The sequence below is a fragment of the Typopeltis vanoorti genome, chromosome 9, assembly GCF_054136105.1.
Source record: "Typopeltis vanoorti isolate ZY-2024b chromosome 9, IOZ_Tvanoo_1.0, whole genome shotgun sequence".
In the NCBI taxonomy this organism is placed as follows: domain Eukaryota; kingdom Metazoa; phylum Arthropoda; class Arachnida; order Uropygi; family Thelyphonidae; genus Typopeltis; species Typopeltis vanoorti.
The window spans coordinates 31,708,743-31,727,391 of record NC_143557.1 but is presented as its reverse complement, the minus strand read 5'-3'; the positions used below and the strand labels follow the sequence as shown (position 1 = coordinate 31,727,391).

General features: G+C 35.9%; 1 protein-coding gene across 2 annotated transcripts in view; it reads left to right on the top strand.

Annotated features, from left to right (window-relative positions):
* The window catches only part of LOC150102954 (DNA polymerase subunit gamma-2-like), a 130,595-nt gene that overhangs the window by 41,615 nt on the left and 70,331 nt on the right, over nucleotides 1-18,649 (top strand). For both annotated transcript variants that reach the window (XM_090398367.1, XM_090398366.1), the window contains one exon: nucleotides 7,016-7,149. In XM_090398367.1, coding sequence (XP_090254493.1) covers nucleotides 7,016-7,149 — 134 coding nt within the window. The remainder of the gene's footprint in view (nucleotides 1-7,015; nucleotides 7,150-18,649) is intronic.

Below are 18,649 nucleotides of genomic sequence, written 5' to 3'. Positions count from 1 at the left end.
TCAGAGGCGAGTGACAAGCTGGTGACAGATCTGTGGAATGCTCCCTTTGAGGATAGATCGAAGGTGTGTAGTTTGCAGAGTTTAGCTGATAGGTAGAGGAGAGGGAGATGTGATATGTGTTATTGCCAAAGGGGTTCTCTAAGATTGGCACAAAAGAAATTTTTCAATGCATGAGGAGTAGGAGAAGAACAAGGGATCATACCTGGAAGTTGTCTAAGAGCTTGGTTAGTGTGCAGACTAGGTTCTTTATTTGGGGAGTGGTGAATGACTAATAAGAAAAGGATGATCATAATGGGTGATTTTAATTCTGATAATTACATTGGAATGAAGAGGTAACATCTGGAGGCAAAGATAACGAATTTCTTTAGTTTTGATGGGAAAGCTACTTAACATAGTGTGTAAGAGAGATACATGGGGATCAACAGTTCTGGATTTGATTATCTCATCAGAGGACATTATTGTAAATGAAATGTTAAATCTCCCTTCACTTGGTGAAAATGACGAAGTAATTATTTAGTGGCTAGCCATATGAGGACTTTTGTAAGAAAAGGATATATGTGTAACTATATGGCTGATGATTATGACATGCTCAGGAGATAGTTTTTGGCTATATCATGGAATGAAGAATTGGATGGGGTGCTGCTTGGGACCTGCTTAGAAACTGTCAGGCAGAGGCAATGCCTGAATGCATTCTCAAGGTCAAAAAAAAGGTGTGACATTGATGAATGAAGAAGTGAAGCATTCATTTGGGAAGGAGACATTATGAAGACAGCACAAGATGAGCAGTTATAGCCAGTTGTGTGAAGAGTACAAAGAGCAAGTAATAAAGGTAACTTGCTTGGTAAAGGTAGCAAAAGTGCAGTATGAGCAGCACTTATCTAATGAGGCCAAAAGAAATTGTAGGGAGTTTTTTTGATACTTGGTCAGTGGAAGAAAGTGATTATGGAAGGATGGTATTGGTGGATAAAATGGTAAAAGGATAACTAATGAGGAGGATATAGATGTTAAATGTGCACTTCATAAAGATATTTCATCTTTGTAAGTAACATCATGCAGAACTTGAGTAGTGGGTTCTGTATCCGAGGTTTAAGTAGACAGCAGTTGTGTTTTGTGTGAGAAAACTTGATCCATTAGAGGAGGCCATTTCACACTGTATCATCATCTTCTAACATGAGGAGGAGTTCTGCTGATACTATGATGAGGACTATGAGAGTAACTATGAGAATAACGTCTTCGTGGTGAGACGGGACCGTGATCTTCTGTTTCCTCCATAACCACTGCCACCATCATACCAACTACAGTCAAGGTCCAGGCTGGAAAGCCAATTCAAGGCCACATCCGTCACCTTGTGGATGTCTTGTAGGCCACCACCGTGAAATTGCTGCCTTGGGCAGTCGTACACAATATGAGTAATCGTCTGTTCTATGATTGTTCTCTGAGCCACGGGAGAACAATTACAATAAGGGTGATCTGACAGCCCTCATTTATGTAAAAGATAGCCACATCTGCCCTGACGAGTTCTGATCTTGTTTATGGATGACCAAATCTTCCTAGGAAGATCAAAACCAGGCTGCAGAGCACAGGGATGTTCTACCAGGAAGCCATTTGTTGGGAGATTGTTGGACCAGTATTCTCTCCATATGTCAGATATTGATGGCAGCGTAGCTGAAGAGAGTTCGTCCATGGACCAGAGAGGCTTTCTAGATTTGAGGCGAAGACTAGGTGGGTTTATGAGAGTCTGGTGTAGGGGTAGGAGTGAGTGGGTTGCTCATTGCTTTATTAAATTCCTTAATCGAGGCTTGTCTTCTCCATATGTGTGTGGTGGAGCAATGTTAGATGGAACAAGCAGCCAGGAGAGAGGGGTACTTCTCACTACCATGCGCACACTAATTGTGCGCATGGTAGAGTTCAGCTGAGTGTCTATAATGTTAGTGTGTGTTTACTTCTTTCCCAGACAGGGGCACAATATTCTGCTGCAGAGAATGCAAGGGCTAGTGCAGACGACCTTAGGACTTCTGCACCATAACCCCAGGTTGTTCCAGCAAGCCTTGAAGTGATGTTATTTTTGGTTTTAATTTTATTGGAGAAGTTGATGATGTGCCTTTTATAGGTAAGGCTTCTGTCCAGGCTCACTCCAAGGTATTTTGGGTGAGGCTCATGTTCTACCATTTTTCCACAGAAGGAAAGGTTGAGTTGTTGATTCGCCTCTGCATTGTACAGGTGAAATACTGAGGACACTGTTTTTGTTGGATTTGGCTTCAAGTACCACTGCTTGAAGTACTCTTCAAGGGTGTTCAGGTCTGTATTCAAGGTTGATTCTAGGTTGGTAAAGGAGGTGGATTGATGTAAGATCGCCAGGTCATCGGCGTACATATACTTGCTTGATCTGGTATGAGGTAGATCATACACATAGATGTTAAAAAGTATAGGGGATAACACAGAGCCCTGAGGAAGACTGTTGTGAAGGAATCTGGGCCTGCTCTTTTTTCCGCCAGTATGGATCCAGATCTTTCTGTTGAAGAGAATAGATTCAAAAAGTTGTAGAATTTTTTATGCTTTATAATATTTCCTAGTTTTAGGAGGAGCCCCTAATCCAGACAGTGTCATAAGCAGATGTTAGGTCAATGAAAGTGGCTCCAGATTTAAGTTTCTTCTGGAAGCCTGCTTCAATTTGAGTTGTCAGGGCCAGGACCTGGTCACAGCAACTTCTTCCTGGCCTGAAGCCAGCTTGTTCAGTCGTGAATGCTCTTTCGATGAGTGGTGAAATTCTTTTAAGGAGAATTCTTTCAAAGAGCTTAAAGGTGGTGCAAAGCAAGGAGATAGGTTTTAGGTTTTTCACTTCATTTGGATCTTTCCCTGGTTTGGGCACAGCAATTATTTTGGCTTCCTGCCACAGCTTTGGTAATTTACCAGTCATGATGATTTCTGAGAAAAGGGCAGCCAGCCATGTTTGACCATGTTGACCACGATGTTTTAGGAATTCAGGGAATATACCATCCACTCCTGCAGCTTTGCCATTCTTGGTAAGTTTTAAGGCTATTTGTACCTCTTCCCGAGATATTGGGTGTATGAGCTCGGATTCCGTCTTCAGGATTTGTCTGATGGAAGCTTGTACAGCAATTTTCCTGGTAGAGCTGGGATGAATCTTGGAGGTTTTCAATAAATGGTTAGCCATTTGATCAGGAGTTATCTCTGTTGTTTTGTGTGTCGTTGGCTCTGCTCCACCTAATTTTCTCAAAAGTGACCAGCTTCTTCGACTAGATGTGACGAAATTGAGTTCATTGATGGTTGAGATCCATCTTTCCTTTCTATTTTTATCCAGGGTTGATATGAGCTCCTTTGCAATAGCTGGATCTTCAGTTTCCTCATATTTGGCTAGGAGTTCCTCACTTTCTCTACTCCAACATGGGATATATTGTTTTCTGTAGCCTCTAGGAATAGAGGCTTTTGCTGCAGATTTGAGTAGGTTAACAAATCTAGGATAGCAATTAGGAGTGGGTGGAATTGCTCGATTTGTTTCTGAAATACAGACCAGTTGGACCTGCGGAGATTCCGTCTAACAATTGGTGTTCCGCTGATGACTGGAATTGATGCTCCTATCTCTATTAATGTAGGACAATGTTGACTATTCGGGAATCTGTTAAGGATGGTTCTGGTTGATGGAAGAGGATGGTCTTCGGAGTCTTTGGTGACTATGCACAGATCTGGGGTGTAGGTTCTGTTCCATTTGGCTGAGTAAAGAGTGCTGTCCTTGGCATCATAATTCAAATACAAATTATATGTATCCATCCAGTTTGCTAGATTATTACCATCCTGGTTGTTAGAGGAATAGCCCCACATGGTGTGATGGGAATTGAAGTCACCAACATAGATAGCAGGGTGTGGAGGAGGTCTGTCCATCTGATCAGGCCAGGATTGTGATGGAGGTTTGTAGACATTGTAGATGGTGATATTTTGAACTTTGATACCTATGGAGTATTCTGTATCAGGAACACTTTGGGTTATATCCTTGAGACCAGGCCGGATATAGGCTGCTAGACCATGCTTGAGGTGGCAGTTATAAGACACGGGAATGAGGCCTGGGATCTTTAGTCTACTGAGGGCGGTGTCAGGCACATGGGTTTCCTGGAGAGTCAAGACATCAATTGCTTTATCTTTGGCTATTTTGCCGATGACTTCAGCTTTGGATTTAGATATCCCTTCTATGTTTAGGGAACATATCTTGAGGTGGTGTTGATTAGGGGAATGTAACATATTTTTTGAAGCTTGCCCTCCACCTAAACAAGCGACGTGATCCTTGTTTTTCCAGGCGAAGATCGAGCTGGCATGGAATTTTTTATGTTTTGTATTCATCATAAATGTAAGTAGTCCAGGAGGCTTGGAAACCTTTGGACGCCTTGTTTGAGACATTAGCTTCGTGTTACCTGTGATTCATCTCTGGGGCTTCTTTTGTCTGAAGCACAAACAATGTAACACAAGGCAACACTACTATGTTATAAAGATACTAAATACTCTAAAAACATGAAAATCTATGCTAATACACTATAATACTCTAATTTTCTGAGGAAAAAATACAATTAAACAGATAAAAATCGCAAATTTTACACAAGCACTAAATTCCACAACCACTCACAATATAACCTCAAACCAATTATATGAGTAATTATATGAGGGCATGTTGCTCTCTAGCTTCATTTATTTTTCATAACCAAATAGATAATAATAACAACAGGACTCCAGCATTGATGTAGTAAGGTTATTTATTTATTATTTTTTTTCATCAGAGGTCAGGCCAGTAGTTTTAATAGTTGACCAAATTAATGTGACTTTGGCATACCAAGTAGATTGTAGCTTAGCTTGTTTCTTTGCATTGTAATAGTCTTGCTTCATCTTCAGTTATTTCTTTACGTGTCGTAAAATGTCGTCTACCGTAATGGTCAGCCGCGTCATTTGTAATCTTCTTGCTTTCTCTTAATCTTATTTCTAGTAGGGTTTAAATGTCATGAAATGTCAATTGCTTTAATTGCCAGCTGCCACCATTTGTTACATTCTACTATATTATTTCTTATTTTCTCACACTCTATAGTCTAACAAATTTGTTTTTCGACTGCGGCAGTTAGATCACGTATTGTGTATGAAATTATAAGATTCTAAGCTGAAGACAAAGCAGATATTGTTCTTATTCCTCACTAACTTTAATCATTATTTTAGAGCAGTCATAGCTTGAACTTAATCACTTAATTTAAGATAGATATTCAGCTTTTCATTACTCTACCACATGCAGGTTTGAACTTTTGGGGATAGTTCATTGACAAAAATCAGTCCAATGTGTTGTTCAAATCATTTAATTAAACCAAGAATTCTTATTACACTGTCCAATCCATATTAACTCATTTATACAATCAAGTCAGAATTCATAGTTACAAATGTCTCTAAATTAAGTTTAGTTCTCCTATTTTTCTATTCTTAAAACCTAAATACAATTTAATACATCCTACTACTCATTCTTATACAATTTGAATGTAAAGCACACCTCAATATCAACTTACGCTACCTTGTACAGTACTCTTCTTACTCTTATAATGTTAACTTACACAATTTTATCTTAATTATTTATGTTGTCACAATTAACTACGAACAGAGACACGTTTGATGTGAATTGCTCGGAATTATTACATACCTAAGTACTCACAATGAGTTGCAATCTTTACATGTATACTCCAGATGATAACCTTAATGTGAAGGTCAAAACGTCAAGTGATTATTTTGGTCCATATTAAACTGAAGTTTTTACTTTAACATGGTAGTTGTTTCCATAATTTGTATAATGAAGTTATTATTATTATTAAGAAAAGAATGAGGTTTGCATGAAATTTGTCATTTTGATTGTAACTTTGATAAATTATTTCTCTAAAGAAGAAAGTTCATTACGTACAATAGAATTGCAACATTTAATTCCCATGTATGAAAATGAAGACTAGTTTTAGCATTTGATTTGTGAAAGTCTATTGAAGGTTAAACCATTTTTATTATTACTTCTTTCCAAACATTTGCTTTCAAGGAACTTTTTTTTTTGTAGTTCATAGCACTGTCATAAAGGAATTCAAGGACTCTTTTGTGACCTGCAGTTATATCTTTACAAGAGTTTTCATTCATTCTGTAAAAACAGTGAACCTTGATTTATTACTTTTTTTTTTTTTTTTTTTGGTGCCAATCTCATTTTCACCTTACTGTATATAATAAGGATATATGCTATTTTTCTTCTCTTTTCTTTTATTATTTTTTTATTTTCTTTCAATCCTACTGATGAAGTTTTGAAAGTTGAAACACATTAGTATTATGGATGGCACTGAGGGCTAAATAATCCATGTGCACACTGCTTCAGAGATTAAGCATCATCATTCTCATAGTATGTGATAAAAGTTCTTTCACAAATGCAAATGTTACATTATGATTCATACCTGTCAGAGGTTTCAAAACAAAGATGGTAGCCATTCACCATGTAGCTTAACTACTGTATATTTAAATGTCATCTATTTGATCCTACCAGCCTGGTTAGCCAAGTGGTTCATGTATCCACTTTTTAACCAGAAGGTTGCAGGTGTAAATCCTGCAAGTATGGATGTTTGTGATCATCTTTACATGGGAGATAAATTTCATTGCATTGTTAGACTGCTTATTGGAGCCCTGAAGTGGCATGAATTAAATTTCCATGTTTGGTCTCTACATCAGAGTTTCCAGATTATGCAAAAAAATATTAAAAGTATAAAAAAATTATAGAATTAATAAAAATAGAAAAAAATTTTAGCCTACCCACAGTGCTAATGAATTATAGGTTTACAGTCTTTCATTGGTGTGAGTCACATAAAATAATGTGTCTGTGTCTAGGTGTTGATTTATAGCAAAACGTTTGTATTAAATTAATACAGAAAAAAGATATCTTCCATATTTTGAAATTAGTATTATTGGATTCCAAATAGTATATTATTATTTTTTGTATTTTAATTTCATTTAGGTGGATCTCATTGTTAGCTAATAATCGTGTGACTTTGTTTCCTGTATCGGTGCCTCTTTATTTTAATTCTGAATTAAAAGAAACAAGTGAAGAAAAAATAAGGAACAACTGGTCTGACTCTTCTTTAATTAATAGTAAGCGTTACTGTAAATAAAAGGATAACATTTATTGTATATATTGAAATAATGCTGATAGTTTTGCTTTTTTTTTTTTTTTATGTTGCTCTCCTCATGGAAGTTATTTGCATACCTAAAGTACATTTTGTACCCTAAGTGGGCTAAGGAATTTTTTTTCCATATTATTATCAATTATATATTTTTTGTATTTTTGATGATTTTTTTTACATAGTCCAGAAACCCTGCTCTAGCAACCAAACATGGAACTTTTTCAAGCTACTTCAGGCCTTCAGTAAACAGAGCATTGGTCTCACACTGAGCAATGACATTCATATCCCACCTAAAGACAATCACAAACATCCATGCCCATGCTGGGATATGAACCTGCAGACTGTTGGTTGGAGAGTAGGTATGCTAACCACTCTGTCAACTAGGCTGGCTAATATTCATTACTATTAATATATCAATAATTTTTCAGCAAGTGAGAATAATGTATGTTATTGTCTTCATCTTCAAAATGGTCAATAATAATTTAGATGTGTGATGGCTTACGAGTAATATATGAAAGGGATTAGTGTATTCAAAATGTCGAGATCACAAGTCAACAGTTGGTGAGTAATTATATTATTCTTAGAAAATATCTTGGGTTGATTTTTATCTCCACCTTTTCCTGTGAGTGATGCAGTGTGCAGTAACACAGAGAATTGGAAAAATGTTGGATTGAAAAAAAAAAAAATGTATGTCAGACCAGGAAAATGAAAAGGAATAGCCAGAGTGCAGCTCCTGCCCCACTACCCACCAGATGATCCAGAATTAAGCAGTCAAACCAGCCTGGAAATGAAGCGTGTATCTAGATGAAGCATGAAATTATTGAAAATGCTGCAAAATAGAGTAATTTATTCTGGATGAAATTCCTTTAATTTGGAAACTGAATTACACTGTAATTAGTTTGGGCCTTGCCTGTTATTTTGCATCAGTTACCATTTCATCAAAACAAGTTACTTGTAATTGTCAAGGAAAACTGGTAAATTTCTTGATCACCTGCAGTAAAACTTTCTCATAAGCTAGGAACTTTTTTTTTCAAGATTTTTCAAAAATTTTATAAAGATTCTTCTGATCGCTTTGGGAAAAAATGACAGGAAGTTAAATGTGTTATTGGAAAACAAGCAACATGCCAGAAGATTTGTTTATTTTGAGGCTAAGCAGACAAAACATGTATGTGGCATTTACATTTCCTGACTTTTAGCTTGTGAAATTTGTTTCTGTTGATTTATATATATGAATAAACCAAGATACCAAGAAATTATATACTTCGATTTAATCCTTTATCCAAGTGTAAGCAAACAAAGTTTGCACCTGAAATATAATCAGGACAGGGCAACTTGTATATAGAAGCTAATAACTTCACATCACTTGCCTTAATATCCCATAATGCAAAGCATTATGGGATACGTATATCCTTATACGTATGTATAATGCTATGCATTATGGGAAGGGTCACTACCCAGACAGGTTTTGACCTTTATTGAAGTCTCTATTATATTTCAGGTACAAACTTTGTTTGCTTACACTTGGATAAAGAATTAAACCACGTATATAATTTCTTGGTATCTTTAATTTATAGTATAACCAAGTGGAAAAACTTTCAACTATCTCTAATCCAGAATATTTTAATAAAATTTCTTGGTATCTTTAATTTATAGTATAACCAAGTGGAAAAGCTTCCAACTACTTCCAATGAATACATAGTTGCATTTCCTTATAACACAAAATATTTTTCAGTTCCCCACCCCCCCTTATTTTTCAGTGTATAGTTTAAATATACATTGAAAGATGCTTTATCAAGTCAAGATGCATCCATAAGATAGAAAATTCAATAGTTTTATTCAAATAAACATGCATTTATAGAAAATTTATTGAAAAATCTATTTCTGGGGATGAAAAATTTGCTTTCATTCCTCAAGATCTCATAAAACAAGTACAGGTAACCCTCGTATAATGTGGTACTTATACAACGCAGTTTCGATATAACGTGATCTATAAATTGTAGTAACCCTTGTTCAACGCTGTTTTGATATAACGCGGTCTGCAATTTCTAGTAACCCTTTTTTTTTTTTTTCCCCGTATATTTTTTGCAGCGGGACTTAAAAATTAAATATTTATCTTCATTAAATTTGTGTCTACCCATATCGAGCAAGTAGTTATAAGTATGGAATTTAGTTTTCTTGTATCCCTGAATAAGGTAGTGTACAGATGCTTTTGCACTCTGTGTAATTCTCAATTAAAGACAGCTGGAATAAAAACGGTGCTAACTAATGAATCACATGTCCCTTCTCACAGAAACTATGCTGTATAGACTCAAGCGAAATCATATGTTGTACTGAAACACTGTATCTAACTAAAAACTATTGTCCAATTTTTCAGTTATGAAATAAGTGTCTGTTTTATTGCATTTGATATTCTCGATGTCATTATGACAGATCACAAAGGCTAACTTAAAATAAAATTCTACCAATAATTGAAGCATGCCATATAATGGGTGTGCGAGTTCACCTGCCACCTCAAACACATACAACCAGCCATAAAATTCAACCAAGGGTTGAAACTTTTGTGTGAGTTGAGCCAGTCGGTAATGAGAAGTTCCATAGGAACGATAAATGACACCCTGTCGTGCATGTGCTAAAACTAATAGTGATTGTTGCTATGACAGTTTCAGATGTTATGGAATTCAGTTGAAGAGAATTAGCATTTCAACTCAACACGTGTTGCTGCTCTGAGAATAACAACTGTTTTTCTCAAGCTGAGCAGTTTATTTTCTGGTAAGTTACATATGTAATGCTTTTTTTTTTATGTAAAAGTTTATTTGCACGTCTTTATAGCTGCTCTCTTGTGTAAAACAGAATTCAACTTATACGTACTGTAATAATTAAAAAAAAAGTTGAATAATTTATAAGCATATAAAAGGATATCATCTGTAAATTGTTGACATGCCAGCAAAATTCTCAAACGTGCTACCTCTGGCACAAGTGCCATAGATTCGCCATCTAGGGTTTGCTATATAAAGTGTTTATTGTTGAAATTGCCTTCGTTTTCTGCCAGGAAAGCACATTAAAAATCATAAGTGTGTTATTCTCAAGCTGAGCAGTTTATTTTCTGGTGAGTTACATATGTAATGCTTTTTTTTTTATTTTTTATGTAAAAGTTTATTTTATTGTAATGTCACTAAAACTGCAACAAAAGGGAAAAAACCAACATTGAAGAGGAATTCATTTCTCTTGAAGAAAAAATTAAAATCTTGGATCAGTTAAAAATTGGAGAAAAACTAGGATTTGTTGCAAGGACTCTAAATTTAAATGAATCAACAATTCGAACAATCAAACAAAATGATCATAAAATCCGAGTAAGTGTTATTGCTGGGTCAATGGTAAGTGCAAAGCGCGTTGCTCGTGTACGCGATATTCTAATGGAAAAAATGGAGAAATGTCTAATGATTTGGATAGACGATTGCACTCAAAAGAAAATTCCTTTGAATGGACACCTTATTAAGCAAAAATTCCTCAAAGTTTATAAACATTTAAAAACTTGATCAAGATTCTTCAGAAGAAATCTCTCAGCATGGATTTTGTACCAGTAAGGGTTGTTTCGAAAACTTTAAAAAGCGGTGTTCTTTGTATAATTTTAAAATCCAGGAAGAATCAGCATCAGCAGACGTTGAAGCTGCCCGGAAATACCCAGCAGAACTTTTAAAAAACATTAAAGAAGGTGGTTACAGTGCAGACCAGGTGTTCAATGCAGATGAAGCTGGGTGATATTGGAAAAAAATGCCAAAATGTACCTATATTTTGAAAAATGAAAGATCAGCTCCTGGATTCAAAGTTTCTAAAGATAGAATTACTGTACTGTTTTGTAGTAATACATGACAAAACCAATGTTTATTAACCTATTCGCAAATCCTCGTGCGATGAAAGGCCTCGACAAGTCCACCCTATCTGTTTATTGGCGGGCCAACAAAAAGGCATGGGTTACAGCTAGTGTTTGAAAATTGGTTTTTCAAGTGTTTTGTGCTCGATGTAGAAAGTTACACAAAGAAAAAGAATATGGACTTCAAAATTCAACTAATTTTAAGTATCGCACCAGGCCACCCAACAAATTGAAGACATCCGAATATTAAAATAACTTTTTTGCTGCCTAATACAACTTCACTTATTCACCCACTTGACCATGGAATGATACCAACATTTAAGTCATTATATTCGGCGAATATTCCAATTAATTTTGGAAAAAAATGGAATCTAATCCAAACATGACACTGCCTGAAGCATTGAAAGAGTTTTCAATATGAATTGTGTGAAAATTATTTCTCTGTCCTTTAAGGAATTACAACCCTCTACGCTGAATGCTTGCTGAAAAAAATATGGCCTGAAGCCGTTCTGGAACAAAATTTCGTACCTCCAGTGGATGCTGAGCTACGTTGTATAATAAACATCACACACATTATTGGTGGAGGGGCTTTTGCGATATGGTTGAAAACAAAATTAGTGAATTAATTGATGGAGAAACAGATTTAAATGAGGAGGAACTGATGCAATTAATAGATGGCGGGGAACGTTCTGCTGAAGATTCTGATTATGATGAATACATTAAAGAATTCAGTTTAAAGAAATTAGCAGAACCATTGAACTTGGCAAGAAAGTTATTTTACAGATAATGATCCCTCAATGGAGCTCTCGGGAAAATTCACGAGAGAATTGGATATTTTTTAGCACCATATTATGAACTTAATAAAAAAATTGCAGCATAGTGGTAAGCAAAGTCTTAATACTGACTTCTTGATAACTAAACCAGCCGAAGTAGGCAATGAGAATTATAACAAATGATGTTCAAGAGATTTCAAGTGGTGACGACCTCCGGCCACTTAAAGAACATCTACGAAATATGCACTTTATTTTATTGTGTCTGAAACATTTATGCATTATGTGCAATGAAATTTATATACAATTTATAATTTTTATAATTTTATACTATGTATTTGTCTCATAGTTAAAGTTTTCTTAACTTACATGAATTACCTGAATTAAATAAAAATATTGTTTTTGTTGGATATGTCATTGTTGTTTATATAATTAAAAAAAAACGATTTCGGAACATATCCCTACTTTTTCTATGTGGTCACGCATAACGCGATTTACATAATGCGACATTTCTATGGAACCTAACATCTGTGTTATATGAGGGTTACCTGTAATAACAAATACTACACTGAATCACTGATGTATAAATATATCCACAGAAACAAAAATTTGCTTAAAGCATCTTTTAGGCCCCAAGGAATGGTAAAATATTTGGAATCAAATGCAATTATTTATTATTAGTAATGCCTACATAATACACTGGCATCAGGATAAAAAATGGGATAATCTGAAAAATTTATCCAAAACTGATCTACACATCTTATTCCCCCCCCCCCTCACACTTCCATCATGTCCAAAGTGAAAATAATGCTGCTTTTTGGTACAGTTCTGTTATATGTGGGACTGCAACATGCATGTCTCCCACATTACCTGAACAAACATGCAGCATATCTTCAGTGGTGCAAAGAGTGTGTACAGTGGGATGTGGATGCTTGGAAAGTTGTGTTATGGAGTGACAAATCACACTACACCCTCTACCGAGCAGATGGGTGTGTATGTATCCAGCTACACACTTTCTCAAGGCAAAGCCCAAGTAAACAAAAATTCAAATTTTACTATTAGTAATCTGCCATTTATCTGACCCTGATCTTCATTGCTAACCTTTATCTTATACCATTACAGCAGTATCTCTCTTTTTCTACTCCTTCCCCCTCCTTTCTCACTTTTCAACAAATGATTGGCTAGTACACTGCTTGGAAAGAAGTCAACGGTCACTACATAGTCAAGGTGCATTTTGCCATGTAATGAGCCACATGTTTGTATCCAGTATAAATTGGAGGAATGTGATATCCCAAGTCAGTGCAACTTGTGTCTGGGTGGAATAACTGTGAGAAGGGAACTGATGGAGTTTGAAAGAGATGTTGTGATAGAATGCCATGTTACAGGCCTATTTGTTCGACAAATTGTTAAAAATTGAGCCATCCCAGGTCAACAATCTGTGATACTATATACTGAGATGAAAGTGCAGGGAGTCAAAATCTGTCATTTGTTGGCTGAAACATTGAATGTGGAGTTCCAGGCATTAACTGGAACACAAACCTACATAAAAAAAACATTCAGAACCGAGGCTCATAACATGGGTTTCCATACTGGGACTGCAATATGCATGTCCTGCATTACCCAAACCAACATGCAGCAATGTCTTCAGTGGTGCCAAGAGTGTGTACAGTGGGATGTGGAAGCTTGGAAAGTTGTGTTATGGAGTGATGAATCACACTACACCCTCTACTGAGCAGATGGATGGGTGTGTCGGATGCCTGATGAATTTCTGTTACCAGAACGCGTAATCCCTACTGTGAAATTTGGAGGTGGCAGTGTGATGGTATGGTCCTGTTTTTCCTGGTTTGGCCTTAGACCTCTATTTATGTTGCCACAAACATTGAACTCTGAGAGTTATCTGAACATTCTGGACAATGCAATGCTTCTTACTGTGTGGCATTTCTATAGAACTGACTATTGTCTCTTTCAGCAGGACTGTGCACCATATCATAAGGCTGCTGTTGTAACTGCATGGTTTGTGGACATGAATGTCACCACACTTGACTGGTCTCCACAGAGCTATAATCTCAACCTTATTGAACATCTGTGGGTTGCACTGCAGTGTCAAATGAGATCAAGGGACATCTGCCTCACAACAGTCTAGGACCACATTACTTGCCTACAGGAAGAATGTTCCAAAATTCCCATTGATTGATATTGTACACTTGTGGAAATTATGCCTCGTAGGATTGCTGCAGTCATTTTAACCAAAGGAGTTCCTATCTCTTATTAAGGTGGGCACCATGGCTGTTTGTTTCTCATACTATGGCATTCGTTGACTTCTTTCTAAGCAGTCGTATGTCAACGACAACTTTCAAACAAAATATCTGATTGTGGTTATTGCATTATGCATTATTTTCACATATCTATATCTATGTGAAATATAGATAGAATTACAGCATGGTAAGATTGAAGGAAGTGATCACCATTTAGTCTTGAGCAGAATAAAATTGAGTTTCATATTGAAAAGAAGTACTTAAGGGTCAAAACTTAAGGTACTTAAGGGTCAAAGCTGTATAATTGAGAGGAGCATAGCCTTTAAAGGAATGCAGAGAACCGACCAGGGCTTCTAACCTAATGTCCACTCCTCAACTTCTCGTGGTGCACCCTGTTGGGTATCTACTTGGATCCTGAACAAACGAGGATGGGCTGGCAATTTGAATTTAGCCGACCAAATTGTATTCTTATTGGTTAAACCAAAATACAAAATGATGGTACCACATGACAAAATTTCATGCTGGCTGGGACGTCGCCCGGTTAAACAAGACCCCCGTTGTTTTTGCCAGGGAACCAGGGTGAACAGCAAAAAGTCAGCTACTAGAACAAATCTGAAAACACACCCCAACTCAACATCACCAGAGTTAAAGATCAGTACTATCAACATAAGAATCCTAATGGCAAAGAAATGGAGCTAGCTAAGGAATTAGATATGTACCAGATCGACATAATAGGGGTTGACTGAAACAAAAAAGATAAAAACTGGTGAGATCTTTCTGAGCAATAAATACAAAATGTTATATTCAGGCAATGACAATCAAGGAAAAGGAGGAGTAGCCATAGTATTCAACACAAAATATGAGACTAATCTTTTTGAATGGCAGGCAGTCTCAAGTAGAGTAATGTGGGCAAATATGAGAATGCGGAAGTGGACAATGAGACTTATTTGTGCCTATAGTCCCACAGAAGGTTCTACTAAGGTAGAAGTGGAGGAATTTTTTGAGGCTTTAGAAAAAGCAACTGACACAATGAAAAAGGAAAAGTTGGTCCTTGTTGGGGATCTAAATAGCAGAGTAGGAAATGATTGTCAGACATACAAAAATATTTTGGGAAATTTTGGGGAAAAGAGCAAAGCTAATAATAATGGCAAATATCTATTGGATTTCCGCTCAGGACATGGATTGGTTATTACTAACACCATGTTCCAACATAAAAATGTGCACATATTCACATGCAGAGAAGAGGCAAGGAATAAGAAAAGTCTCATTGACTGTGTTATTGTTGATAGCGATGTTTTCTCCCTGGTGCAGGACACCAGAGTGTACAAAAGATTTGAAATTGGAAGTGATCACTATTTAGTCTTGAGCAGAATAAAATTGAATTATATATTGAAAAGAATAACATGTAAGAAAGTTTTAAAGTGAATAAAAGTTGAGCATTTCTCAGATGTGAACTGGAGAATAAAATACAGAAAGATTATTGAAGAAAAAATGAAAGAGTTTGAGAACAGGAACCACATCTTGGAGATTCAGTGGCAAGCCGTTAAGAAAACCCTGATTGATTCAGCTAGAGAGGCATGTGGTGAAGTTGTCTGCAAGGATAGAAAAATTAGAACTCCATGGTGGACACAGGAAGTTAAAGAGACAGTGAAGGAAAGTGAAGAAAGCATATCAAAAGTTCCTGGCAAATAAGTCAGCTTGTGCTCTTAGAGAATACAGAGACAAATGTAAGAAAGCTAAACAAAAGTCATGGGAGGACTTTGGCAAGAATATGGAAAATAAATAACAAGAAGGTGATAAGATATTCTGGAGGTTGGTGAAGCAGCTTAGAAATGGAGGAAAGAGTGCTGTAAAAGGAGTTAGAGATGATAAAGGTGACATGAAAACAGGAGAAAAAGATATCCTTGAAGTATGGAGTAATTACTTAGAAAAATTGCTAAATGAAACAAGCAGTGATGACAGCACAGTGATAAAAAAAACACTGACCCAGCATGCAGTCAGAATACATATCCATACTTGAAGTAGAAAAAGCCATCAAAGGCTTGAAATGTGGAAAGTCAGCAGGAGTAGATGATATTCGACCAGAAATGATGAAGTATGGTGGTATAAAAGTTTTACAGTGGCTGCACTGCATAGTTCTGAATGCCTGGACAGAGGGACGAATTCCCGAAGATTGGAGTAGAGCTCTCATAGTACCCATATATAAAAAGGGAAATAAAGCTGAATGTGAGAATTACAGAGGTATATCCCTACTGAGTGGTCCTGGTAAGATATATGCAAGTATACTTGAGAAACGGTTGAGAAGAATTGTGGAAGAAAAGCTTGGTGAAGAACAAGCTGGATTCAGGCCAAATAGAGGCTGTCAGGATCAGATCTTCACTTTACAACAAATAGTTGAAAAAAGCATGGGAATATATCGGAGATCTGTATTTAAGTTTTGTCGATCTGGAAAAGGCATATGACAAGCTGCCAAGAGAGTAGCTATTCAATACACTACAGTTATATGGTGTCAATGGGGCATTATATCAAGCAATACTTAGACTTTATTTGAGTTGTAAGTTAGTAGTTAGAATTGAAGGAAGTACAGGAAGATGGTTTAATGTTAAATCTGGGGTGAGACAACGATGTACATTATCCCCTATGTTATTCATTATCTATATGGATCACATTATGAAGGAAAGCAGTATTAAACATGATATCAAAATTGGAGATGTTAATGTCAGCTCTTTGCTTTATGCAGATGATGTTATGCTTCTAAATAAATCCGCTATAAGTCTGCAAGATTCTCTGACTAAATTGAATAACTGTTGTAATAGATATGGTATGAAGGTCAGCAATAAAAAGACAAAGACAATGAAAATAGGCAGAATCATTGAAAATGTGAACTGTGTTGTGAATGGAGAACCTGTGTTACAAGTAAAACATTTAGGCTACTTAGGCACGATTTTTAGTGAAGATGGTAAATTAAATATAGAAATAGACAACAGAATCAACAAAGCTGGTATGGTGGGAAGTCAACTGAATAAATTCATATGGAATAAGAGAGAAATTAGTCAGAACACTAAATTAAATGTATAGAAGACAGCGTTCAAACCAGTTTTAACTTATGGATCTGAGAGCTGGATCAGAAGTAAAACACTTGACCAAAAACTAGAGACTGCAGATATGAGAGTCCTGAGAAAGATTAGAGGCGAGAACAGATGGCATCAATGGCAATATCATATTAAAAACGAGGATATTAGGAAAAATTTTATATTAGGTAAATTTTTATTTTATATTAGGTAAAAAGATATTAGGTAAATTTTTCATAGGAATGCGTTAGCAGAGCTAATCTCAGGTGGCATGGTCACTTAAACAGAATGGATGAAGAAAGATTAGCAAAACAAGTGTTCTCTGCCAGGTTGGCAGCACAATGACCCAGAGGAAGACCAAGATATAGGTGGATTGATATGGTACAAAGTGCCTTAGACGATAGAAATATAAGATCTGATGATGTTGGAGTCTTGATAAGTAACAGACTAATTTGGAGGAAAATTGTAGATAGGAAGTTAGTAATGATGTAAATTTTTCATGTAGTACTATCGTATCCTGTACACTCTTTGAGGGTACATGGCAGGAAATTGATGATGATGATATTGAAAATAAGAACATATAAGAAAGTTTTAAAGCAAATAAAAGTTGAGCAGCTCTCAGATGTGAACTGTAGACTAAAATACACAAACATTATTCAAGAAAAATTGAAAGAGTTTGAGAACAGGAACACAACCTTGGAGACTCAGTCTTTGCATTGGAAGCATTGGTATTAAATAGTGGAAACTAGCAAATATACCTCTACAAATAGACAGGAGGAAACCAGTACTTAATTTAATAACGGAATATCTGTGAAATTTATAGTTTTGTCATTTTATTTAAATACCAGTATATACTTTTTGCCATTAATTTCTCATATTTAAACCACCGAGGTATACATATATGAGAAACCACATATCATTACAAAATAAGATATATTCATAAGTTAATTTTATTTTATATTGTGATAATGTTAACTTATGTAAATGTTAATGGCAAATACCTGTTGGATTTCTGCTCAGGACAGTGGAATGGTTATTACTAACACAATGTTCGAAAATAAAGATGTGCACAAATTCACATGGAGAGAAGAGGCAAGGAATAAGAAAAGCCTCATTGAATATGTTATTGTTGATAGTGATGATTTCTCCTTATTGCAAGACACCAGAGTGTACAGAGCATTTGAAATTGGAAGTGATCACCATTTAGTCTTGAGCAGGATAAAATTGAGTTTCATATTGAAAAGAAGAACATTTAAGAAAGTTTTAAAGCGAATTAAAGTTCAGCAGGATGAAAGTATAGAATTTCAAGCTACTTCAGGATGGTGTTTTATGAACAGATGAAATCTGGTGATCACTTCTTGGTAATAATGACAGAAAACGAAAATTGCTCAAAATCTACCAGTAGAACTTGACCACAAACTTCCCAGTTTCCATAAATTTATTATTCAGTTGAGACAAGAACATAAATTTCTATTAGAAATACAATTTTATTAATACAGAC